This window comes from Myxine glutinosa, chromosome 14 (genome assembly GCF_964187855.1).
Source record: "Myxine glutinosa chromosome 14, kmMyxGlut1.1, whole genome shotgun sequence".
Classification (NCBI taxonomy): Eukaryota; Metazoa; Chordata; class Myxini; order Myxiniformes; family Myxinidae; genus Myxine; species Myxine glutinosa.
The window spans coordinates 70,456,291-70,482,331 of NC_136274.1; the positions used below are offsets into that span (position 1 = coordinate 70,456,291).

The 26,041-nt window shown below is 45.6% G+C and overlaps 1 protein-coding gene across 3 annotated transcripts in view; it reads left to right on the forward strand.

Annotated features, from left to right (window-relative positions):
• LOC137439888 (integrin alpha-X) overlaps positions 1-26,041 on the forward strand; it is a 175,630-nt gene that overhangs the window by 88,596 nt on the left and 60,993 nt on the right. For all 3 annotated transcript variants that reach the window (XR_010987014.2, XM_068136092.2, XM_068136093.2), the window contains 5 exons: positions 8,038-8,152; positions 8,363-8,493; positions 13,713-13,858; positions 19,152-19,302; positions 22,698-22,836. Coding sequence is in view for 2 of the 3 variants with exons in the window: in XM_068136092.2 (XP_067992193.2) it covers positions 8,038-8,152; positions 8,363-8,493; positions 13,713-13,858; positions 19,152-19,302; positions 22,698-22,836 (682 nt within the window). In the remaining variant the exon portion in view is untranslated. The remainder of the gene's footprint in view (positions 1-8,037; positions 8,153-8,362; positions 8,494-13,712; positions 13,859-19,151; positions 19,303-22,697; positions 22,837-26,041) is intronic.

Consider the following 26,041-nt stretch of genomic DNA (forward strand, 5'->3'; position numbering starts at 1 on the left):
TGCAATGCAATAATCAGCTTCCTGTTAATATTCCCATGAGACCTTTATATTGTTACGGACCGCGGATTCAGATGTTATTTACCGAGCGGTGGTATTGCCGCGACCTAACAGTTCCCCCGATTCTTCCCCAACTCACCCGATTCCACCCGACGTTGACCAAATCGCGCTATGCTAAATCAATGATTGGAAAGGACACAACGACTGGAATAGATGAAACGACGCAAGGGGTACAGTTCTCAAGACCTCCGGAGGAGGATATAATTAGTGGTGGAGAAAAGGGGTAGATTACAAGGTAATGAGGTAAAGACACAGAAAAGATGGGCACTTAGTTACAGTCTTATCTTATCCCCGACAGACCACAGACAAACGGAACAAGACTGACTTACACAGGGATTGATGGCAGGGAAGGACAGGTCGGTTGATAGCACAAGGTGCACCTTGGCTCAGGGACAGGATAAAGCACGGTCCAGTCCAGAGATGCGGGGAGGTGTCACAGCGCTCGGAGGTGGCGTCCTTCTCTCTCCAAGCTCAGCGCGCATCTGACGTCACCTCCCTCTTCCTGCGCATGCTCAGCGGGGAGTGACACGCCCTCGGCTCGTTGGCTCCGCCCCAGATGGGATCGGTCCGCCGCTTCTATTGGGTGCGGGGGTTACCGGGCTCCGCCCTTGACGAGGAGCTGACAGCGAGCCCCTAGTTGGTAACCCCGTCGAGCACATGCTCGATGGCGGCTCGTTGGAAAGGCATGGTGCCCTCCCAACACCCCCTACCAACCAAGCCGGAGTGAGGACGCGCACTCCCCGCGCCGCCGCCGTTGTTGTTGTTGTTGTTGTTGTTGTTGAACCGTGAGGAAGAGCTGCGGGGAGGTATTGGGAGGTCCTAAACTTCCTAACGGTGCCATACAATCACATTCTGGTGCAACGAAGAGTCAGAATTAATGGAAACGAGTCCTTAACTGACATAGACTAAGAATAACTAGCAAGATGTCCTATAGTTGTCTACGTGAGATGCGGTGGACCTGGATGCGACATTTAATGGGGGAAATAGGGGAAGGTCGGGTCTACAGAGTGTTGTTTACAGAAAATGGGACTAGGGAATGGGGGATTGGGGATAGTTGGGAAGTATGGAGGAAATAGGGGAATATTTACAAGCGGATATGGATGGATGCCAATCCCATATCCGCAACATTGCACCCTTCTCTACCTCGGGGTGTCCCGACCCGATAAATTTTTACCTACGTTAGTGTGGCACTCAGATGTAGTTCCCTCTACTATTAACTCAACCCTGAGTGCGACAGTTTTACAGATGTTCACAAATGAGTAAATATTTCCCCCTGCGACGTTGCACCCTTCTCCTAACAGAAACACACCCACAGGATAACCGAATCGCGGAAAGCATTCTCAAACTAAACATACAGCCGGTAGGGAGCATTATTTACAATTGACGCTACTTTATTTACAAGACTAACCCAGGACCTGTGATTGTTCTTTCTGGGGGGGAGACAGTCTGCTCTGCATCAATGCACCATTAAAGCACCCAAAAACGCACCAATACACACCCAAGCACCAATCGGTGCAGTCACCATTGTTCATGAAAATAAAAACAACAACCCCTAACCCTGCAGGTGTCTCTTGCTCTTCGGCTCCCTCTGCTGGTTAGTATTATTGTCTTCCAGTTGTTGTCTTTCTTTCATTTTCTTACTGGCGGCCTATTTGCAATAAAGTGTGCCCAACGTGTCCATTTTATTTTCTTTATTTATGGCCCACAGGGCCGACTACGTGTGGTTCACCTGTGGGGCATCGGTGCCCTGTGGCCAAGGCCCGCCAGCAAGATTTCGGGCCCTCATGGCCGGTTCCAGCAGAGGGGCCATGCCCCAACCCATGGGGTCCATAAGTGGTGCTCGGCCACAGACATGTGGTCCATAATGTGGTGCATCGATGCAGACAGCTGGTTCTGAGAGTGCCGGGCGCACAATGGCCGACTCACGCACGCTCCCCTCGGCGCCCAATGGCGCACACGTCATGTGGGAGACAAAAGAGACAAATGAGCGAGGGGTAAGGTCACAAGGGTACACATCAATAAGGCAATGCAAGGCGAAATGCGTACGGAGGGCGAAGTGAGAAAACTCGTCCCTACCGTACGTCACCCCCCTGTCACCTACACTACCCTTGCCCTTACCCCATATGTACAAAATCTACACATTACCAATCCGTCGCTACTGTCACGTCTCCCCATATTTCCTCTATACCAAATTCGTCACCACAATCCCTCTATCCAAAATTTGCCATCACCCAATTCGTCATCAATCCTCATAAGGAGGAAGAGATGGAACAACAAAGCACAATGTCACACCCACGTCATGATGCGTCTCACATTCCAAACATCTGCACAATAAAATAACAAAACATGGCATGGTGTGGAGGTACGTCATCCCAGGTGAGTGCATGTAGATGGTGCGAGGAGACTTCAATCCTAACTATCCTGTAAATGACATTAACACACTTTACACTACCCGGGGTCTTTCCCTGCCAATCCATTGGCCAACTTACTCTATGGGTTCTAAAAACCAATTCCCATTGACCAAACTGTGGTGCTCCTCAATTTGGGGTCTCACTCCCCCGATTCATCTCCCGGTGCCCTCGCACAATTTCTGGGCTGTGACGTGTAGCTCTCCCAGCAGGTCTACCCACCTGCACACCTCCACCACTGTAGTTGCCACCCGAGCTTACCTGCTCCTTACCTAACCTATCTAATTTGGGAAGGCCCCTCCTGGCTCTGTCACCCCTTGGTGCCCTCTGGCACTGGGCTACCCGGGTCCGTCCTCCGGATCCTCGGGCCCCATCCACAACTACCGGCTCCCAGAGCCCACCTGCGGCCTCACCTGGCCGACATCCTCACAGTGGTGGAGTGCCCAAACCAACTACACACACTAACAGGCTACACGCCCAGCCATTTCCACAACACTAATGCACCCATCCAAATACCATTCTGTCACCCGCACCACAGATGCCAATATCCAACCACAATTTACCTATACCCTCTACCTAACACTTACACTACCCGCCCCGGGTATTCGTGATGGGGGTCCACTCTTCCCCCATTCACACCTTCGCACCACCCACTCCACTCCATCGTTTCCACCATACTCACTCCACGACCATCCATTCCAATACTCCACTTATTCCACACTCCATGTCTTCCACACAACCATTTATTCCATTCACCTGTTGGTGCACACCTGTGCACTCACACCTGGTGCCACCTGCACCCTTCTCTCCCCCAAGCGCATTCGCGCTGATCCACAACACTCACTACTCCCTCATACACTGCTCCATACACCTGTTCAGTTGCACACCTGTGCAATCACACCTGTTCAATCCTCAAACACACGGCATCATCTCATCTAACTACTCCCCTCTGAAACTTGCGCTTCCCAGTCGCCCCTTTAAACTATTGCGCTCCCACGTCATTATCATCCACGCTACTCTACCTGCGTCCCCACTACAGGTTACCGTGTCACTAACTAACCTTAACGTTACCTAATGTCATCTTCTAGGGCCCTACACACAATATCCTAACCCACCCGGGCTAGTTTTCACTGCCATAAACCCCATAAACCTAGTGCTCCTTTGCCCCCCCTCGCCGTGAGGGATGGTGGATTGCCCATCCCACCACATCGGGGAGGTCCCACTATCAATTTTGCTCGTCCAAATTCCAACCAATTCAAAAATTTTCCATTTACTGCCAATTCTACCCACTATTATAAATTTCGTATCAAATCACTACCATCATCCTCACAGTCCGCTATATCCTAGCCTCGGTGCGTCATGACATCATTAAACTCGGTTCGTAAAGCCGAGCAATGAATTCGGGTGGTTTGGTCGCCTGCAGGTTGAATCCGTCCGGCTTTCGGTTCAAGGGAGGTGGTTTGGTCGGGCCGAGATTCCACGCACCATCTCGGCGCGGCACCTTGTGGTCCCGGGCCCGATGGCTCAATCTCCCCCGGTCGGAACCCCGTCCCCCCGAGGGGGCACCGTTCCGCTTCCTCCCACTCGCCCTTGAACCGGACCGGTCGCCTCGCCCGCCAAGGCCCGGACTCGACCGTGCGGGGCGGGGCCAAGCCCGATTCGGCAACGACGCTTCGAAGAGAAACGACGCAGCTTCGATCCGCGCCGGGCCCTGCATCCAACAAAGCACGTTGCGCCCCGAGCGCTCGCATCGGCTATCCGTCGCCCTAACCGCTAACCCGGTTACCGTCAATGCTTCACTTGCATGCTCACACGCATACGCTACCCCTTTCACCCTCACAAAACCCGGCGTTCCAACGCCGTCCGTACATTCCACCAACGCACTCCCTGTTACAAACCACACCTCTCGCGCACACTCTTGCGCACACTCGCCGCTCGCACACCTCGGTCCACACCTCTCCTCCGTTACGTCCTCCGTAACACTCACCATGGGCGTGCACTCTTGCATCCACCCACTAACGCGCTCGGATGGGCTCTCCCACACTCGCGCTACCACCAACCCAGGTGTGCTTCCTCGCACACCCTCTACCATTCCCAGCGTGCATTCTCGCACCCGCTCCACCACCAACTCACTCTTCGGGTCACTCTCACCCTCGCACGTACACTCCGTACACCCCGACGTGCATTCTCGCTCGCACTCAGTTTCACTCCCACACTTTATAACACACCCACTCGCCGACGCACACTTTTTCCACACACGCGTGCCATTTCCACTCACACGGGACCCTTTACCAATGCCCGGGTGCCATATCGATCCCAATCGCGCGACAATTATTTTGTCGCCAAACATCCTCCTGCAAAATCTACCCGCACAATATACAGCACGACTCACCTGGGGGATCCTTTTCTCCACGCGAACCTGCAAACTTCCATTCGGGTTAAGCACAGCATCGTGATGTGAGCAGGGACTTTGTACATAATCCATTTCTCCCTGCAATTCCCGGACTACCTCCGTCATCTCTTCAATTTTAATTCCCAGCACTGCTTTTTCTTTATTAACCTCGGCGACCGCTGGCTTTAATAAAACACCCTCCTCTACCTCAGCGGTCGCCGGCTTTTCCAAACCCCGGGTCGCGATTTCTACCCCTGTCATTGTACCCGCGCTTTCCTCCGCTTCGCTCAACCAGCGCTTTTCGACCCGCGTTACCTCCTCGTGCACCCCTGGGACCCTTTCGCCCAACTTGCGGTCTCTGTCCCTCTGCTCCCTTTCCTCCCTATCGGCCCTCATTCCGTTCGTTGTTGCTTCAATTTGGTTTCCCCATTGTTCCATTTTGGCTTCCATTCTATTACTCCATTTCTCCCCGTTTATTCTCAGCATCTCGGCGAATTGCGCCATGAAGTCTTGCATTTGGGCCACCGTTGGTAGTACAAAGGGTGCGGCCGTAGCTGCCCCCTCAACCACGTGCGCGAGAGCGCCATTTTGTGCGTCTGAAGCCTCGTGCGCGAGGCCGCCATTTTGTGCGTCTGATACCCCCTCAACCACACCTTCTTTACTCTCCTCCACCATTTTCCCCACTTCTTCCCTGGGGTCCTGGGTCGATTCTACCCCACTCTCCTCTACCGGAACCCAGCCGTCTTGATCTGCCATAGCGCGACTTTCAAAATTCGGGTTTTTTTTTTGTAAAACAAAATCAAATTTCGGTGACTTTATAATTTTGACCAAATTTTTGTCTAGATGTTTTTATTTATTTATTTGGTTCGGGCCTCGAATCCCACTCCTGACACCAATTGTTACGGACCGCGGATTCAGATGTTATTTACCGAGCGGTGGTATTGCCGCGACCTAACAGTTCCCCCGATTCTTCCCCAACTCACCCGATTCCACCCGACGTTGACCAAATCGCGCTATGCTAAATCAATGATTGGAAAGGACACAACGACTGGGATAGATGAAACGACGCAAGGGGTACAGTTCTCAAGACCTCCGGAGGAGGATATAATTAGTGGTGGAGAAAAGGGGTAGATTACAAGGTAATGAGGTAAAGACACAGAAAAGATGGGCACTTAGTTACAGTCTTATCTTATCCCCGACAGACCACAGACAAACGGAACAAGACTGACTTACACAGGGATTGATGGCAGGGAAGGACAGGTCGGTTGATAGCACAAGGTGCACCTTGGCTCAGGGACAGGATAAAGCACGGTCCAGTCCAGAGATGCGGGGAGGTGTCACAGCGCTCAGAGGTGGCGTCCTTCTCTCTCCAAGCTCAGCACGCATCTAACGTCACCTCCCTCTTCCTGCGCATGCTCAGCGGGGAGTGACACGCCCTCGGCTCGTTGGCTCCACCCCAGATGGGATCCGTCCGCCGCTTCTATTGGGTGCGGGGGTTACCGGGCTCCGCCCTTGACGAGGAGCTGACAGCGAGCCCCTACTTGGTAACCCCGTCGAGCACATGCTCGATGGCGGCTCGTTGGAAAGGCATGGTGCCCTCCCAACACCCCCTACCAACCAAGCCGGAGTGAGGACGCTCACTCCCCGCGCCGCCGCCGTTGTTGTTGTTGTTGTTGTTGTTGAACCGTGAGGAAGAGCTGCGGGGAGGTATTGGGAGGTCCTAAACTTCCTAACGGTGCCATACAATCACATTCTGGTGCAACGAAGAGTCAGAATTAATGGAAACGAGTCCTTAACTGACATAGACTAAGACTAACTAGCAAGATGTCCTATAGTTGTCTACGTGAGATGCGGTGGACCTGGATGCGACATTTAATGGGGGAAATAGGGGAAGGTCGGGTCTACAGAGTGTTGTTTACAGAAAATGGGACTAGGGAATGGGGGATTGGGGATAGTTGGGAAGTATGGAGGAAATAGGGGAATATTTACAAGCGGATATGGATGGATGCCAATCCCATATCCGCAACAATATTAAATACTTCCTCTTTCAATGTATTATTAACTGTTTAGTCTTTTAGATTAATGAACAGGAAGCAACGTTAAAGCCGAATCTTTCAGATATGCCCAATGGTCTTCTCTCTGGACTCTTCTCGAAAAAATATCTGATGTGATGCGAGTTAGAAGGAACTAGAGCAATTCGACTGTGTTCCCAATATGCCTCTGCATAGTCCCACAATGGGTATATGCCCTCGTTCACTGTCCTAAAAATAAGCCAGTTTGATTTAAATCCCTTCAGCTGTTTTCAAGAATCACATTTTCACCAGCCATGACAGGTTTCACATCGATCGGTGAAGCGGTTTCAGAGAAGGGATTTTTTAAATATCGGCTTTCAAGCTAATATGGCTGCCATACAACATGACGTATGACAGATGTACACTCTGCATATGTATGGGTAGGGGATGACGTTTGTGAAGTTTAGTGTTCATCGGATAAGGTTTGTTTTTCTATCCAAGATGGCTGCCAAACCACATGATCTACGATGTCATAATTTTCAAACTATATGCAACAATGGTGTTAGATGATATTTGTAAAATTTTGCATCGATAGGGTAAGCGGTTTCAGAGATATAATTATTTAATATTTTCCTTCAATCCAATATGGCTGCCACACCATGTGACCAATGATGTTTTCATGATCATCTTTTAATCGCCATGCCTAGTTAATGACACACGTAAAGTTTCGAGTCAATCGATTTGGTGGTTTGGGAGAAGATGTTTTTTCTAAGTTTTAGGTTAAATCCAATATGGCTGCCAAACCATGTGACCTATGACATCACAATTATGATAAAACATTCTGCATAGGTGTCACTCCTACCTTGAAAGTTTCGTCTCAATCGGACATGTGGTTGCCGAGGAAAACAAGGTTTAGCTCGTACGGACGGACGGACGGACGGACGGACGGAAAACCCGAAAATATAATGCCTCCGGCCACCTTTGGGGGCGGAGGCAGAAACATTTTAGGAATCTGAGCCAAAATAAGAGGGTTTACCTGAAGGCATCATGGAAAGTGTTGAAAAATATCTGTACTGTATCAGTCTTGCTTTCTAATCTTAAATCCTCATATCAGCTGTGAGTTCCCAATTTGTAAGACTCATGATTTTCTCATTAACACTATTTTCAGGTTTGTGGACCAACAGGTACTATTACCTGTGGTGACCATGATTTCTTGCAAAGTTCCTGCTACGTCATCAGTAAATACCTCGATTATCATGATTCCTTCCTACTTGGACAAAAAGGTCAGAAGAAGTTAGAAAAAGTTATCGGTGTTATGATTAAATCTTTGCTTCGTCATGAAGATGTGTCGGTATCTTGTCTTCATTGCAAATGTTATATTTATACCTATGAAATTGACATTCTGTATGCTTGTATGCAGCTCGTATGTGCCAACATGTACAAGCTTCTGCGAGGGATATTTGTGTCTATAACAACTATTTTATCCCTTCCAGAATGCCCTTCAGCTCCATCTGATATGGTGATGCTCATTGATGGTTCAGGAAGTGTCTTAGACAATGATTTTGCGAGCATGAAGTCGTTTATCAAAGAAATGATTTCTTCATTTAAAGATAAGAACACACAGGTATTTTGACGTTGAATGTCGGCAAACTGTTGTTTCAGATGTTGCGTTGTAAAATTAGGTTGAAGACATCAATATTACATCTTGGATCATAAACCTCTGAAAGCGAGCCACTCCCAAATGAAAATCTCCTTTTATTTTTTTATGAACAGCATGAGGAGGAAGGGCAAGCCAATGTCAAAGAAAAGGGCCCTCACTGCAAGGACGATGCCCTTGGTTTTAATTCAAAGTTTCCCTTCTCATTTGCAAGGTGGACTTTCACCACTGCTACATCACGGCCCACCTCCCCGGAGCAGTCTGGTTTTTAAGGAGCCAGAAACCCACATTTTGCGCCACCACAATTTGTTGAAACGAGGTTAACCTGTCATGCCAGGCAGTACGGGTTGGTCTCGAAGAAGCGATTTGAGATGCTGACCATAAAGGGTACTTTCTAAAAATCGAGGTGCTCATCCCTCAACCTGGTCCTTTCCAGCCCTTTTGACCCTGAAAGATCTGATAATCAAGAAAAGGAAATCAGACTATTATTTTAAGCTTTTGTGCTGTTTCCAGCTTTCTGACATGGAGTGGGAGGGAATCCACATTCTCTCACGAGGATTGTCTACAGGTGATGCCAGTCAGAACGTCGAGGTGCATAGTTTGGCACTCGTGTTGTGAACAAACCAACACCGAAAATCTGCTCTTGGTTTCATACCAGTGAACCAAGAAGAGATGTAAAAACCCAAACCTGGGAATCATTGGTAAAGGTAAAGGGATCATCAGTGGTAAAACCTCTTTCTTTCTCTCTCTCTCTCCCTCCCATCCTCTCTCCCTTGAGTATTGATATCAGGGTTGCACAGGATGCCATTAATATAAATGTTACAACAATTAGCAACTTCTTAGAATTCTTCTTTAACATTCCATCGTTTTTCCAACATAATATTGTCATGGTCGATGGGGCTTCTGACCGGGATGTCCACCAGATGGGAAGGGGGCATGAGGTCCCACATCTGCTCTTAATTTGCGTATGTGCTGGCGGTAGAGAATCGCTCGGCCATGACAAATCTGCCCTTCTGGATTGGCCGATCGAGCCGAAGGACAGCTCATTTTTGAATAATAGCACCTTATCACGCCGATTCTCAATTGACCCGTATATGGGTTTATGTGCCGATTAACTAGGCGCCATTGAGTCCTGCTCCGTAATGTCTGCAAAACAGGTTCTAATTAACAGAGGATTATTTACAATTAATGTGCTGGGGGAGAAAGGAAGAGAGCACAGCCGCAAGTGGCGATCAATCAAAATAGTAATGATGAATAAAGAAAAATAATCTCTGCGCCCATGGGACCACAACAAACTTAAATCATCTATCCCTTAGCTCATTCATCAAGGGATACAAGACAGAGAGAAAGAGAGAGAGAGAGAGAGAGAGAGAGAGAGAGAGAGAGAGAGAGAGAGAGAGAGAGAGAGATCACGTGGCCTATGACGTCATAATTATCAATAAATTATACAGGTGGAGGCGCTCCTCTGGTGAAAATTTAGTGTCCATCAGACCAACAATTGCAGAGAAAAAAAATTCATACAGATCGGATCAAGCGTTGTACTTGTTGAATTACGACGTCATAATTAAAGTACAGATGACATCATCATTGACATATCTTATAACCCATGGGGCGTACTTGACAACGAGCCATGCTTCAATTTTTTTTTCCAAGGAGCGGTTTCGGAGATATAAAGTTGAAACGTTTTTCGATTTTTCCAAGATGGCGCATGTACCACGTGACCTATGACATCATAATTATCATTAAACATTTCTACAGGAGGAGGCTCTCCTATGGTCAAAATTTCGTGTCCATCGGACCAACAGTTGCAGAGAATTTTTTTTTTCATGTTGATCAGATCAAGCGTTGTACTTGTTGAATTATGATGTCATAATGAAGGCACTAATGACATCATCATTAGCATATCTTATTTCCCTTGAGGACTACTTGACACTGACCCCTGTTTAGTTTTTTCCCATTGAGCAGTTTCGGAGATATAGAGGTGTAACGTTTTTCCAATATGGCGTCCGTACCACGTGATCTATGACGTCATACTTGTGAATTAAAAAAAATTAATCAGGCGGAGGCGCTCCAATGGTAAAATTTCGTGTGAATCAGACCAACCGGTGCTGAGAAAATGTATTATTTGAAATACAGACATGCACGCACGTACGCCAAACATACGCACCCGATCGCCGAACCCTGCTTTTCGTTTCGCGAGCGCAGGGTAACTACAGTCGTATAATGTATTCCCCATAAACCTTTAAGCCATATCCGTAGCTATATATAGATAACCCTGTGTAGCATCCCTCCTTCATAGGGAACATAGGGAACTAGTTGGCCCAGCTGCAATTAAAGGAGGGAGAGAGTAAGAGAGGGAGAGAGAGAAAGGTGGGTGGGAGAGAGGGAGAGAGAGAAAGATGGGAGGGAGAGAGAGAGAGAGAGAGAGAGAGAGAGAGAGAAGGGTGGGAGAGAGGGAGAGAGAGAGAGAAGGGTGGGAGAGAGGGAGAGAGAGAGAGAGAGAGAGAGAGAGAGAGAGAGAGAGAGAGAGAGAGAGAGTGAGAGAGAGAGAGAGAGAGAGAAAGAAAGAAAGAAAGAAAGGTGGGAGGGAGAGAGACAGAGACAGAGACAGATTTTACCATTGATGATCCCCATCACCTTTGAGTTGCTGCCATCGTTTCATTCCAAGGTTTGAATCATTGATCATTACTGATTGTTGCAGTCTCTGCTATTGTGATTTGAGAATGAGAGAACGGTGCTATGGTTGGAAACCAGACTCGGTAGTGTACTCGGTAGTGTAACGGTTAGACTCGTTAGAGCATCCACTCCGAGTCTGGGAGGTCAGCTGTTCAAACCCCGGCAGAGTCATCCGTAAATAGTCTAGTAGGAAGACTAGGTCCCCCTGCACCCCCCGGAGATATACTTCTAATCAGTGTTTCTAGATTGGAAAAAATGTGTAGAAAATGACTAGCTATGGCCCCAAGCTGAAAAAAATGTCCCACATACCATTTTTATGCAAATTACTGCTGCAAATTTTATGCAAAATTATGCAAATTTTATGCAAATTTTTGATGAGGAGTAGAGTTGAGGGGTCTTTGAGGGCTTCATCGAGGTGCTCTCGGTTGCAAGACTGGGTCATTCTGAGAAGCACAGCAGGGTCAGAGATCATGATGTTCTCCTCCTCAGTGAATCTCTCCATCAACAGCCTCTCCATTGCCTCACACACTGTTTTGAGGCAAAAGAGGGACTTTGCGTAGGCCTTTCCACTGAGAACACCTTTGAGAGATCCACTTGTTACTAGTTGTGCCTCAAAGAGAATCTCTGCATATCCAGAACCACGCATCTTGTGTCCAGTGAGCATCCCGATGTAGTTCATGGATGTGTGGAAGGGTCCAATCGTTACTACATGACTAGCAAATTCATTTGGCCAGCGCCAGATGATGGGAAGGGCTTTCATGCAGACACCCAGATCAAATGTATTCAGGACCCATCTCTGACCCACCTCAGCAGTTGCTGCCTCGGAACGCTTCAGTAGCTCACGAACAACTGCGTTGTCTGTGATCGGTTGGTGGATAGGCGTGCAGTAGTCGACTGTTGATTTGCTGGGTGGGGGAGAACCAGTTGCAGAGGTGAAACCCCCTAGCCCAGGCACAGGCTGCAGGCCATTGCCATGCCATGCAGGCACCAGGCACAGACCGATCACAGACAACGCAGTTGTTCGTGAGCTACTGAAGCGTTCCGAGGCAGCAACTGCTGAGGTGGGTCAGAGATGGGTCCTGAATACATTTGATCTGGGTGTCTGCATGAAAGCCCTTCCCATCATCTGGCGCTGGCCAAATGAATTTGCTAGTCATGTAGTAACGATTGGACCCTTCCACACATCCATGAACTACATCGGGATGCTCACTGGACACAAGATGCGTGGTTCTGGATATGCAGAGATTCTCTTTGAGGCACAACTAGTAACAAGTGGATCTCTCAAAGGTGTTCTCAGTGGAAAGGCCTACGCAAAGTCCCTCTTTTGCCTCAAAACAGTGTGTGAGGCAATGGAGAGGCTGTTGATGGAGAGATTCACTGAGGAGGAGAACATCATGATCTCTGACCCTGCTGTGCTTCTCAGAATGACCCAGTCTTGCAACCGAGAGCACCTCGATGAAGCCCTCAAAGACCCCTCAACTCTACTCCTCATCAAAAATTTGCATAAAATTTGCATAATTTTGCATAAAATTTGCAGCAGTAATTTGCATAAAAATGGTATGTGGGACATTTTTTCAGCTTGGGGCCATAGCTAGTCATTTTCTACACATTTTTTCCAATCTAGAAACACTGATTAGAAGTATATCTCCGGGGGGTGCAGGGGGACCTAGTCTTCCTACTAGACTAAAAAGCTTTAAAAACAGTAAGTACTACTTCCTTGTTTGACGTTCAGAATTTAAAAGATAATATCATGTACAATACATGTCATTCTCCATATGTTGACATCCATGGGGAGGAGGAAATTCATCCTTGGAAAATGCCCCGCTGAGTGCGTTTGGGAAATGCGGCGCCATTGTTGCGCCCCAGAATGCCCCAGGAAGTGATCGCTCTTCCCCCAAGCTCAGTGGCCCCGTGTTTGTTTAATTTAACAGTCCTGTGTTGTGTCCGGTGTATTTCTCTGCATGTCCATGTGTGTGAGATGTATGTCCACCCAAAAAAACCGTTGAGTCACTAATTCTCCACTGAAGTCAAGCCCCGGCCACTTCTTTGGGAGAGGTATTCATGCACGTACTCATCTTGTTGATCGGACTAGACAAGAACATCTGTCCAGGGGATTCTTGAACCCACCATTTTCCTCACGAATGGATGATTAATGGTTATTTTTCGATAAAAAAAAATAAGGAAAGGTCTGTGACATATGGTGAAAACAATTATTATTCTGTTAGTTAATGAAGTAAAAAGTACACGGAAGAGAAAATAAAATGTTAAATTATTTTCCAAATTAATAGGATAGGCCATGATATTATTGCCTGTAATCTCTTCTCTATTCATCTTCCGTTACTCCCTTTTCTAAATTTTAGTCTTCACAATTTATACTAAGTCACATCCCCCAACTTTGCGCAAACGAATAACTAGATGACACTTTTATACTGGATTTATTTCATTTCATACCAGATGATAAAAACTGTGTGACTTGGAAAGCCGAACAATGCTTTCCTTTTCCTTTGCAGATTGCTGTTGTGCAATACTCCGACAACCCGAAAGAGGAATTCAGTTTCCAAACATTCAGCAAGTCTTGTAATAAACGTGGCCTGGTCGATGGCATCAAACAATTGAACGGTGAAACATACACGGCAAAGGGGATCAACTATGTGATGTATGCAGCATTTTCCTTCATCTTACTCGATTACTTGCATTGGTGTCATCTTTTTATTGTCACAAAGGCAGAACTTTAACCTTCCCCGCCACGTATTCACTATTTATGGCATATTCCTGCTCTCCTCTTCTTCTTTGCAGTGAATTTCCTTTCTACTTTCCACCCCTCCCTCTTCTTCTGTGAGACATCCCTCATTCTCCCTGCAGACCCCCTTCTTCCTCAATTCAATTCTCATAATCATATCTAAGCTTTTGACATTGTTAGAAATCCTTTACGTGTGACTGTTAGGTGGTGTATTGGTACAGAGCGATGTTAACGCTTGTGTGCCTAAGATTCTAGATGGAACATTTGAGATTCTTTCTAAGATGAGGAAAGTAAAAAGGTGACCAGTTATAACGTTGTCGTGAGACTGTAATCTGTAGGGGAAGATTGCCAAAGTTCAGGAAGCTTCTGGTAACTTCCGGATATAGCACTATTGAGAAAATACAACTAGCTTATGAAGGAGTAAAGTGAACAAGCCCTTACACATCGCATCACTTGTGCTTTTTATTTTAAGTAAACGCAAGTTTGAACTACACCCGTGAGAGATCGGCCAATTAAAGAAATTTGGGTTTTGTGACACGTGTCCCCAATTCATATAGAACTAGAAAGAGCAATCAGATTGCAAACCCTCGCCAGGACGTATTTTCAGTGTTTTTAAGGCTTTTGTGTTAAAACAAATATGGCGGCCAAACCACGTGACCGATGACGACATCATTTTTTTTTTCTCCACCAGTTTATGCCAACATGGCGCTCAATAAATTTCATCTTGATCGGGTGAAGTTTTGTACTTGTCGAATTATTACGTCATAATGGAGGCACCTATTACATCATCATTAACATTTTATTCCCCATGGAGAGTTCTTTACAATGAGCCATGTCTCAATTTTTTATATTCAGCGCTTTCAGAGATATAGAGGTGCAAATTTTTTCGATGTTTCCAAGATGGCGGCCGAACCACGTGACCTATGACGTCATAAATTTTTTTTTTTTAACTTACACTGGTGAAGTTGCACCAACAGTGAAAATTTACTGTCAATCAGACCAACGGTTGCAGAGAAAATTATATTCATTCTGTGCGGACAAAAAACAAATGAAAAATCGGTCAGAGACCGAGGACTTGCCGGAATGTACTTTTTTTAAATCGGCCATTTTGGATCAATATGGCGGGAAATCTATACATGTATATACGCTAAGCAATGGAAGGTAACTGAGTAAGTGTATGCATATCTCTTGTCCTTTCAGAGTTATAGTGGTTTGAAATATATTTTCAATGAAAACTTGGCCCCCTGACCTTTGACCCCAAAAAATAATTAAAACAAAGCATTTTTGACCATTTTATGCCGTATGTTATTTTTCGGGAATTGAATAATGAACATTTTGGTGTTGGTTAGAAGGGAATCAGATAATGTGTGACAGAGTTATTAGTAAAAAAAACAATTTTTGACCTTGAGTTGGACCTTTCAAGGTCACTCAAGGCCAAAGGTCATGGTGCCAAATGAAATGCCGTATGTGACTTCCTATATGTCAGTAACAGTAAGTGTATGCATATCTCTTCTACTTTTAGAGTTATAGTGGTTTGAAATATATTTTAAATGAAAACTCGACCCCCCTGATTTCACGTTTTGGGTGACCTTGAGCTTGACCTTGGGCCTAGAGAGTTAAAAATTGGGCACAGTCTATTCCAGGGAAGGCAAATATGTGTGTAAAGTATGGCGATGCTATGTGCAACGATGTAGACGTGGTACTGCGCACAAACAGACAGAAAGACAGACAAACCAACCAACCAACATACTTGCCGGAATCTATTCCGGCAAGTAGCAAACGGACTCAAATGCAATACCCTCCCCTCTGGCGAGGATAATTAATATTATATAACATTAATATAACAAAATACAATGTTACAAACACTCTTTAGGTTAACAAATATATATGCCATTCTCACGTGATAACCAATACAGACGAATGTGCCAGCGAGAAAAGACAGATATGAAACACTTTGTTTGGATCGAAAATCAAAAATCATAATTGTATTGAGAAATTTATGAAACCTTCACCACCACCTTCGGATAGATAAAAGCCGCGTTGCTCAGGTGGAAACTCAAAATCACAATTGTATTGAGATAATATCAAACCAGCGAATGTTTCTGCGGAACACGTGAATGTGTTTACTTCTGGATCAGGAGCACCTTCGTTGTACGGACCGAAACTCAAAATCATAATTGTATTGACCCAGAATTTATGAAACCTCTCACCGAACTAAGGATACCCGCTCGGACCCCAAAACGTTCCACCGAAGGTTTGGCGTGGCTAGACCCCAAAACCGAGGGAGTAGTTCAGGGACGGACGGACAGACACTCCTGTTTTATAATATATTGTCCTGTGGATGGCTCCAGTAAAACCGAGCACACTACGGATGACCAATTGAGCGTTAATTTGAGGCGACAATCAAACACGGACTCACGATATACAGTGCATTCAGAAAGTATTCAGACCCCTTCACTTTTTTCACATTTTGTTATGTTGCCGCCTTATGCTGAAATCGTTTAAATTCATTTTTTCCCTCATCAAGATCTACACTCAATACCCCATAATGACAAAGGGAAAACAGGATTTTAGAAAGTTTATAAAATGTATTAAAAAGAAAAAACTGAAATATCACATTGACATAAGTATTCAGACCCTTTGCTATGACACTTGAAATTTAGCTCAGGTGCCTCCCATTTCTCTTGATCATCTTTGAGATGTTTCTACACCTTGATTGGAGTCCACCTGTGGTAAATTCAATTGATTGGACATGATTTGGAGAGGCACACACCTGTCTATATAAGGTCTCACAGCTGACAATGCATATCAGAGCAAAAACCAAGCCATGAGGTCGAAGGAACTGCTGCAGAGCTCAGAGATAGGATTGTATCGAGGCACAGATCTGGGGAAGCCTACAAAAAAATCTCTGCTGCATTGAAGGTTCCCAAGAGCACAGTGGCCTCCATAATTCTTAAATAGAAGAAGTTTGGAACAACCAGGACTCTCCCTAGAGCTGGCCGCCCGGCCAAACTGAGCAATCGGGGGAGAAGGGCCTTGGTAATAGAGGTGACTGAGAACCCGATGGTCAATCTGGCTGAGCTCCAGAGATCCTGTGTGGAGAAGGGAGAAACTTCCAGAAGGACAACCATCACTGCAACACTCCACCGATCTGGGCTTTATGGCAGAGTGGCCAGACGGAAGCCTCTCCTCAGTGAAAGACACATGAAAGCCCGCTTGGAGTTTGCAAAAAAGCACCGAAAGGACTCTCAGACTGTGAGAAACAAGATTCTGTGGTCTGATGAAACCAAGATTGAACTGTTTGGCTTCCGTCTGGCCACTCTGCCATAAAGCCCAGATCGGTGGGGTGTTGCAGTGATGGTTGTCCTTCTGGAAGTTTCTCCCATCTCCACACAGGATCTCTGGAACTCAGCCAGAGTGACCATCGGGTTCTCAGTCACCTCTATTACCAAGACCCTTCTCCCCCGATTGCTCAGTTTGGCCCGGCGGCCAGCTCTAGGAAGAGTCCGGGATGTTCTAAACTTCCTCCATTTAAGAATTATGGAGGCCACTGTACTCGTGGGAACCTTCAAAACAGCAGAGATTTTTTCTGTAGGCTTCCCCAGATCTGTGCCTCGACACAATCCTGTCTCTGAGCTCTGCAGGCAGTTCCTTCGACCTCATGGCTTGGTTTTTTCTCTGATATGCATTGTCAGCTGTGAGACCTTATATAGACAGTAGACAGGTGTATGCCTTTCCAAATCATGTCCAATCAATTGAATTTACCACAGGTGGACTCCAATCAAGTTGTAGAAACATCTCAAAGATGATCAAGAGAAATGGGAGGTACCTCAGCTAAATTTCAAGTGTCATAGCGAAGGGTATGAATACTTATGTCAATGTGATATTTCAGTTTTTTCTTTTTAATAAACTTGCAAAACTTTCTAAAATCCTGTTTTCTCTTTGTCATTATGGGGTATTGAGTGGAGATTGAAGGGAAAAATTATTTGAAACGATTTCTGCATAAGGCTGCAACATAACAAAATGTGAAAAAAGTGAAGGGGTCTGAATACTTTCTGAATGCACTGTGTGGGCGGGAGGAAGGGAGAAAAAGAAGAAGTGGGAGCTCTTACCTGTCGGTCCCCGAGCAGTCTTCACCCCAGCAAATTAATTCACATGCAAACGTCTTTTATGTGCAAAAATAAACACGGCTTTATTGCCGGACCCTGAGAACAATGAAATGCGCAGGTAACTAAAATCCCCTAATGAGCGGTCCACGACCATTCTCTATCGCATCCAAAACGAGAAGGAAGAAGGAGAGGACGTCGATGCTGACAGAGCCAAAATGCGACAGTTCGCTTTGGGATCCAGAATCAGAAGAAACGAGAGGGGAAAATGTCGGCCAGCCAGTTGCTTTATCACTCGTCGTCTGACGTCACCGGCCTTCCCTACCAATCAGTCCGTCACTTCTTGCTCGCCCCTCATGTCCCCCAATCCGAGGGAAGCTTCTTGCCCCCACCCCTGGCCTATCACAAGTCCTTCCTTACTCTGCCAATCGGCGACCTTTGTCCTGCCTGACCGATGAGTGTTGCTATGCAAGTTGGTGTTGCAGCTGGCTGCGGCTCCATCGGCAGTGCCCAGAACTGGCTTCTGGTGAGTTTTATTGTTATTGTGGCAGAGGGGAATTTAAGTGGTGTGTGTGGTGTACCTAATGGGCTTAACTAATGTCTATGGTGCATTGCCATATGGGACAAAGGAATAATCACAGAGGGAATGACGTACAAGGGAATTAACATATTCCCTGAACTAAATAACATGCCCCACCCCCTCGTGGCGGGGACAAATATCCAGCTTATCTGACATCCGGACTACACAGGTCCCTGACTTACTGTACATCGAAGTGGTTCTTGCTACCCGGGATCATCGGAGCACCTACCTATGCAGATCTACCTAAATCTATATATATCACTACCCCAAAATTCATAACTATATATATATATATAAACCTAAAGCAACTATATTTAATGAGGGCACAAATCCATATGGATAACTGAACACAAATGTTAGCTTCAACTCTATAAACTACTGCAACAATCGATGAATGCCAGTGCATCAAGTTTGAATGTTTGTTTATCAGGAGATGAGACTGACATGTAGTTGCTGAAAAGTACTTAAATGTGAAATGTTTTATTTGTTTTGAACCCCGATGCCCACCCCACACTTAAATCAGAGACGAGACATTCTCGGAAGCACACGGAGCACGACCCTCAGCCAAGAAGTTGCTTGTGATCATCACTGATGGAGCATCCTCGGATACTAACTCTCTCTCCAAAGCCACTTCTCGTGCTGACAGCGAGAAAATTGAGCGCTATGTTATTGGGGTAGGCCTCTGACATTTATTGATGACATTAGAGGACTACCTTGAAATAGTGAGATGTGAGTGGGATGTAAGAAAATGACATATAACCATTGGCCTAAACTGATTGTTTTTTCTTTTTCTAAACTTCCACAACATGCAATATAATGGAGATTTGTCCGTTATTGAAAAAGCTCTTATTTCATCCTGTACATGTTTTTGAATGGTTATAATGATTGTGTAACATCTCAACTTCTTCATTGTGTTCATCGTGAGGACATCACACACAAGTGTGTGGCTTGATGTCACTCTTGACAGCGTTAGGGTGCACACGACTCACCGTGAATGTTTCAGTGGCAAAGAAACCAGCCCTGGACAGATTGCCACTCCGACATAGGTGTGCAGAAATTCCCGTTGATCATACATGGGAAGTGGGAGCGTGGTGTTGGCTTAGCGGTTAGGGTGCCGGCTTGGGATCCTAGGATCCTGGGTTTGAATCCCGGTCGATCGCTGAATTAACGCCAGGGGGGTTGACTCAGCCTGTCATCCTTCCGAGGTCGGCAAATTGAGTACCAGTTCACTGGTAATTCCCTGTGTGTCGCAAGGGGTGACTAACAGGGTTGGCAGCAGGAAGGACATCCGGCCATAAAACATTGCCTCAAAAAAGGGGATCACTGTGCCCGAAAAAGGCCAACCCCTGCTCTGCGGGGAAAAATGGCCTCTAAAGGTGGTTCTATACATGGGAAGTGAACCTAAGCAAGCGAGGGAAATGCAACAAGACTTCACCCACTCCACCTCCGAGCCGCTCAGCATTCCATGGGACTTGAAAGTTACAGCTTTAGAATGCCTTACTTATCCCTCTCAAGGATCCAAAAAGAGGGTTAGGAACACAACTTCAGGGTATTTCATTGACTATGTCTGTCATTGATGACAATAGAGAAACTTGAAAGGCCTAATTGAGAATGCAAAACATATTGAGTGCACTTCTCTGTATAAGGACTTCCACTATTAAATCACCACCGAAATTTTTTTTACCTGTGTATACACACACACACATATACACACACATATAGTTACATTGGTTGGGGGTAGAATGTTAAGTTGGCATGGTCCGTGTGTTCGTGTATGTTAGAGCATATTCTGTGACCAGGGACCCATTAGGGTGAAGTTGTCCTGTTCTCATGTATGCCCTGAGAGGTCGTATAGTTGACATGGGGATTACACAGGAAAGTGTCATTAGTACCTGCCCTCTCTCTAAACCTGCGTATAGGAGACAGTAAGGACAGAGTATAGGAGACCTTCCAAGAAAGGCCCTCGGGGCCCTCTCTCTAAACCAAGCAAGGTAAGGAGAAGGGTGGATTTGGACATAACTGCTTCTGTGTGTGGCTTTTAATAACCCCCCCGTGGCCCGCCATGGTTTGAGGGGCGTCGTGAGATGGTTCAAAGTGTGCCCCATGATGCCAGTGTGGACGTCATCACAGTGGCAACTGTTTGCCGCATGACTGGCAGAGCCCGGCTGAGAGCGAGCGACGCTCAGACACTGTGGGCATGCTCGCAGGGGAGGTAAGAACACCATTTGGAGTCGGGGCAGTTGTTGTTTCGTATGCGGCCTGTGGCTGCTGGTTACATCATTTTCTGGAGCAGCAGTTATGTTGCTGATGCGGTGGGGGGGGGGGGGGGGGGTGGGAGGTTCGCTGTATCTATGGAAGTCTGGGCAGCCATGGTATCTCTCTGTGGGGCTGACCCATGCCACCCTGATTCCCTCGCTGCCCATACGGGGGCCTGCTTCTACCCCCGTATCCTTAATACCTTTCTTGCTTCCCCCCACTTTCCCCCATTGTGAGAGATTGTGTGCTTGTGGCACCTTTGGTTGTTACCCTGCATACGCAAAGCGAAATGTGGGGTTAAGCAATTGGTGCATGTCTGTCCGTCCGTCCGTCTTATCAATTTATGATCTCATCAGACTAATGTAATGTGTTCGATAAGGTGATGTAATAGACGCTGTCGAAAGTGGCGGTAAATTCCAGAATTAATTTATTTATCCGACTTTTACAATTTTTCGTTTATTTAAATTGAATTATATACTTGAACACTGTAGAACACAAATTGCCTTCTTGTCACTTCCAAGAACCTCCAATTTTGCAGTTCTTGTACATGTTGTATGAGGGTGGTGTATGAGGGTGGTGTATGAGGGTGGTGTATGAGGGTGGTGTATGAGGGTGGTGTATAAGACTGCTTCAACAGCGCTTAATTTCTGGATTTTTTAAAACCATCTTTAAAATCATTATTTTATTTCAAGTATACACCTGAACATTGTGTGGAGTATCATGTTCTATGAAGTCCCCTATTTTCACAGTGATCTAAGTCTCATGAAACCTGTCCATACATCACATGTATGACAAGGACATTACAATACATCTGTGTAGTTTTACGTGAATTTTAAGAACGGATTGTACACATCAACACAGTACTGTATATGGGATTTGAACCTGTGATATCCCAAGTTAATTAGAAATGTGCTAATATGGGCACATCATATAGTTGTTGATTTAATTTGTTGTTTCATTTTTTTTGTGTGTTTGTGAATCGAAAGTTAGTGCAATATTGCTGGGAAATCACTTTGTATTGCTTGAGTTAGGGACTCATTTAATTTAGGGATTTATTTCTTGCATAAATTGCTCATCCGTTCATGATCAATACAAATCTCAGTTGAATCCAACGAGACACACAAAACTAGGAACTCAATTATTTTTTTTGTACACAAGATCGAGGCTCATGTAAGAGCGAACATCAATCACCAAAAAAAAACGGACACGCAAAACATACAAAAAAAAGGGAGCGGGAAACAAGATGGGGAGAGAGAGGGAAGCACACAAGTACAACAGCAGAGAACAGGGACATCGGGAGATCTGTGGGAGGGAGAGGGCTTGGGGGGTGGAGCATGGGAAGGGTGGGGGAGTCTGGGGGGGGGGGGGGAGGGGAGAGGTATAAACCACATGGACACTGCAAGGACTTCCAGGAAAGAAGTCGGAATCTCAAGAAAAAAGTGGATCTGGGGTTAATTAACGGGGGTAGAAAAGATCAATGTTTTGGATGGGGGAAGATAAGAGATGGCGGTTAACAGCTGTTTTAAAGACCTGGAGGGAGGAGTGGGATTGAAGAGAGTGAATCTGACTTGTGATCCAATGGATGTCATTTGTGATTATACCAAAACCATAGCACAGCACTCAAAGAGCTACTCACCATATTTTACTGGTACATGTTTACATATTTGATGACAAAAAGGCAAAATTGTATTTTGACCAGAGCGTTTTCGACAAGGTTGCACCATGGTGCGTCACGTGTATGTTTTCGCTTGGAACAGTCAAAAAAATTTTTTTTTTCATTCACCAAAATGCAAAACATCTTGCATTCCTCAAGGTTGGAAGTGAAGTTGTGCAGCTGGAACTTGAACAAATTGCCAGCATGCCATTGCCGACGCACTTGTTCAAGGTCAATAACTACAAGGCCTTGAATGAGACAAAAGCAGGGCTCGAGAATAAAACCTACGTAATTGAAGGTAAGGCACTCGTGCTTGAGGGAAAGCTTCAATGTCTGTTCACTATGAGCTGTTTTTAACTTTCTTTTCAAAGTACTATTGCAAAGATCCATTCTTTTCATTTTTGTTTATCTCAGGGATTGGGAACAATGAATTGTGCAATTATAAACAATTGCTGAATTGAGTCATTGTATTTATGCATGTGTAAGGATTATGTATTGAGGGACATTGTAGGGCCTTAAGAAAGGGCCTTAGAAACTGGATAATTAACTTGAGCAAGATGATGTGATGGCTTAAGGATTTCAGGAAAGATTATACTTAATAGCATGCTCAGCACTAAGTAGGGGGGCATGGACCTGTTCTTCCTGAGCATTAAAAGTGCAAGCAGGAAGTACTGCCCATCATTCAGATGGGTTCATATGGTCAGTTTTACCATCTGCATTTAGGTTGTTGATGTTGAGGAATCCAATGATATATCCAAAAATGAGTGTGATGATGTGTGTGATGTGTATGATGAAGTTGCCTCCTCTATGCATCCTAAATTCCCTGCTTCGCACTTAAATGGAAGAATATACAAGTTCATTTTATTGGAGGAACATGGATATCAAATTAAATTGAGTTCTCAAGGTAAGAAGTAAATCAATACATAGATGACTGAATTGTGGATATAGCACAGGAATATTGGGCCAAATGGTCTCTTGTTCCTGTATTTAAGTTTGTTCTATGTTTAGATAAAAAATCTAGTTTGTGATATGTGTGACATTGGCTGATGATGACAATCAGACACCACCTAGAGACCGGGCATTGTACTACATCGACTGATGATGACAATCAGACACCACCTAGAGACCGGGCATTGTACTACATCGACTGATTATGACAATCAGACACCACCTGGAGACCGGGCATTGTATTACATAGACTGATTATGACAATCAGACACCACCTGGAGGCGTGGCATTTTACTACATCGACTGATTATGACAATCAGACACCACCTAGAGACCGGGCATTGTACTACATCGACTGATTATGACAATCAGACACCACCTGGAGACCGGGCATTGTATTACATAGACTGATTATGACAATCAGACACCACCTGGAGGCGTGGCATTGTACTACATAGACTGATTATGACAATCAGCCACCACCTGGAGACCGGGCATTGTATTACATAGACTGATTATGACAATCAGACACCACCTGGAGACCAGGCATTGCATTACATAGACTGATTATGACAATCAGACACCACCTGGAGACCGGGCATTGTATTACATAGACTGATTATGACAATCAGACACCACCTGGAGACCAGGCATTGCATTACATAGACTGATTATGACAATCAGACACCACCTGGAGACCGGGCATTGTATTACATAGACTGATTATGACAATCAGACACCACCTAGAAACCGGGCATTGCATTACATAGACTGATTATGACAATCAGACACCACCTGGAGGCGTGGCATTGTACTACATAGACTGATTATGACAATCAGACACCACCTGGAGACCAGGCATTGTATTACATAGACTGATTATGACAATCAGACACCACCTGGAGGCCGGGCATTGTACTACATAGACTGATTATGACAATCAGACACCACCTAGAAACCGGGCATTGTATTACATAGACTGATTATGACAATCAGACACCACCTAGAGGCCAGGCATTGTACTACATCGACTGATTATGACAATCAGACACCACCTAGAGGCCGGGCATTGTATTACATAGACTGATTATGACAATCAGACACCACCTAGAAACCGGGCATTGTATTACATAGACTGATTATGACAATCAGACACCACCTGGAGGCGTGGCATTGTACTACATCGACTGATTATGACAATCAGACACCAACTGGAGACCGGGCATTGTATTACATAGACTGATTATGACAATCAGACACCACCTGGAGACCGGGCATTGTATTACATAGACTGATTATGACAATCAGACACCACCTGGAGACCGGGCATTGTATTACATAGACTGATTATGACAATCAGACACCACCTGGAGACCAGGCATTGCATTACATAGACTGATTATGACAATCAGACACCACCTGGAGACCGGGCATTGTATTACATAGACTGATTATGACAATCAGACACCACCTAGAAACCGGGCATTGCATTACATAGACTGATTATGACAATCAGACACCACCTGGAGACCAGGCATTGTATTACATAGACTGATGATGACAATCAGACACCACCTGGAGGCCAGGCATTGTACTACATCAGCTGATGATGACAATCAGACACCACCGAGAGACCGGGCATTGTATTACATAGACTGATTATGACAATCAGACATCAACTAGAGGTGGGGCATTGTACTACAGTGACTGATGATGAAAATCAAACCACCTAGAGGTGGGGCATTGTACTACAGTGACTGATGATGAAAATCAAACCACCTAGAGGTGGGGCATTGTACTACATCAGCTGATGATTAAAATCAAACCACCTAGAGGTGGGGCATTGCACTATATCAGCTGATGATGACAATGAGACACCACCTAGAGACGGGGCATTGTACTACATCGACAGATGATGAAAATCAAACCACCTAGAGGTGGGGCATTGTATTACAGTGACTGATGATGAAAATCAAACCACCTACAGGCGGGGCATTATACTACAGTGACTGATGATGAAAATCAAACCACCTAGAGGTGGGGCATTGTACTACATCGACTGATGATTAAAATCAAACCACCTGGAGGCCAGGCATTGTACTACATCGGCTTATGATGAAAATCAGACACCACCTAGAGGCCAGGCATTGTACTACATCGGCTGATGATGAAAATCAGACACCACCTAGAGGCCAGGCATTGTACTACATTGACTGTTGATGAAAATCAGACACCACCTAGAGGCCAGGCATTGTACTACATTGACTGATGATGAAAATCAAACCACCTAGAGGTGGGGCATTGTACATCTACTGATGATGAAAATCAGACACCACCTAGAGGCCAGGCATTGTACTACATTGACTGATGATTAAAATCAGACACCACCTAGAGGCGGGGCATTGTACTACATCGGCTGATGATGAAAATCAGACACCGCCTAGAGGCTGGGCATTGTACTACATTGACTGATGATGAAAATCAGACACCACCTAGTGGCCAGGCGTTGTACTACATCGACTGATGATGAAAATCAAACCACCTCGAAGCCGGGC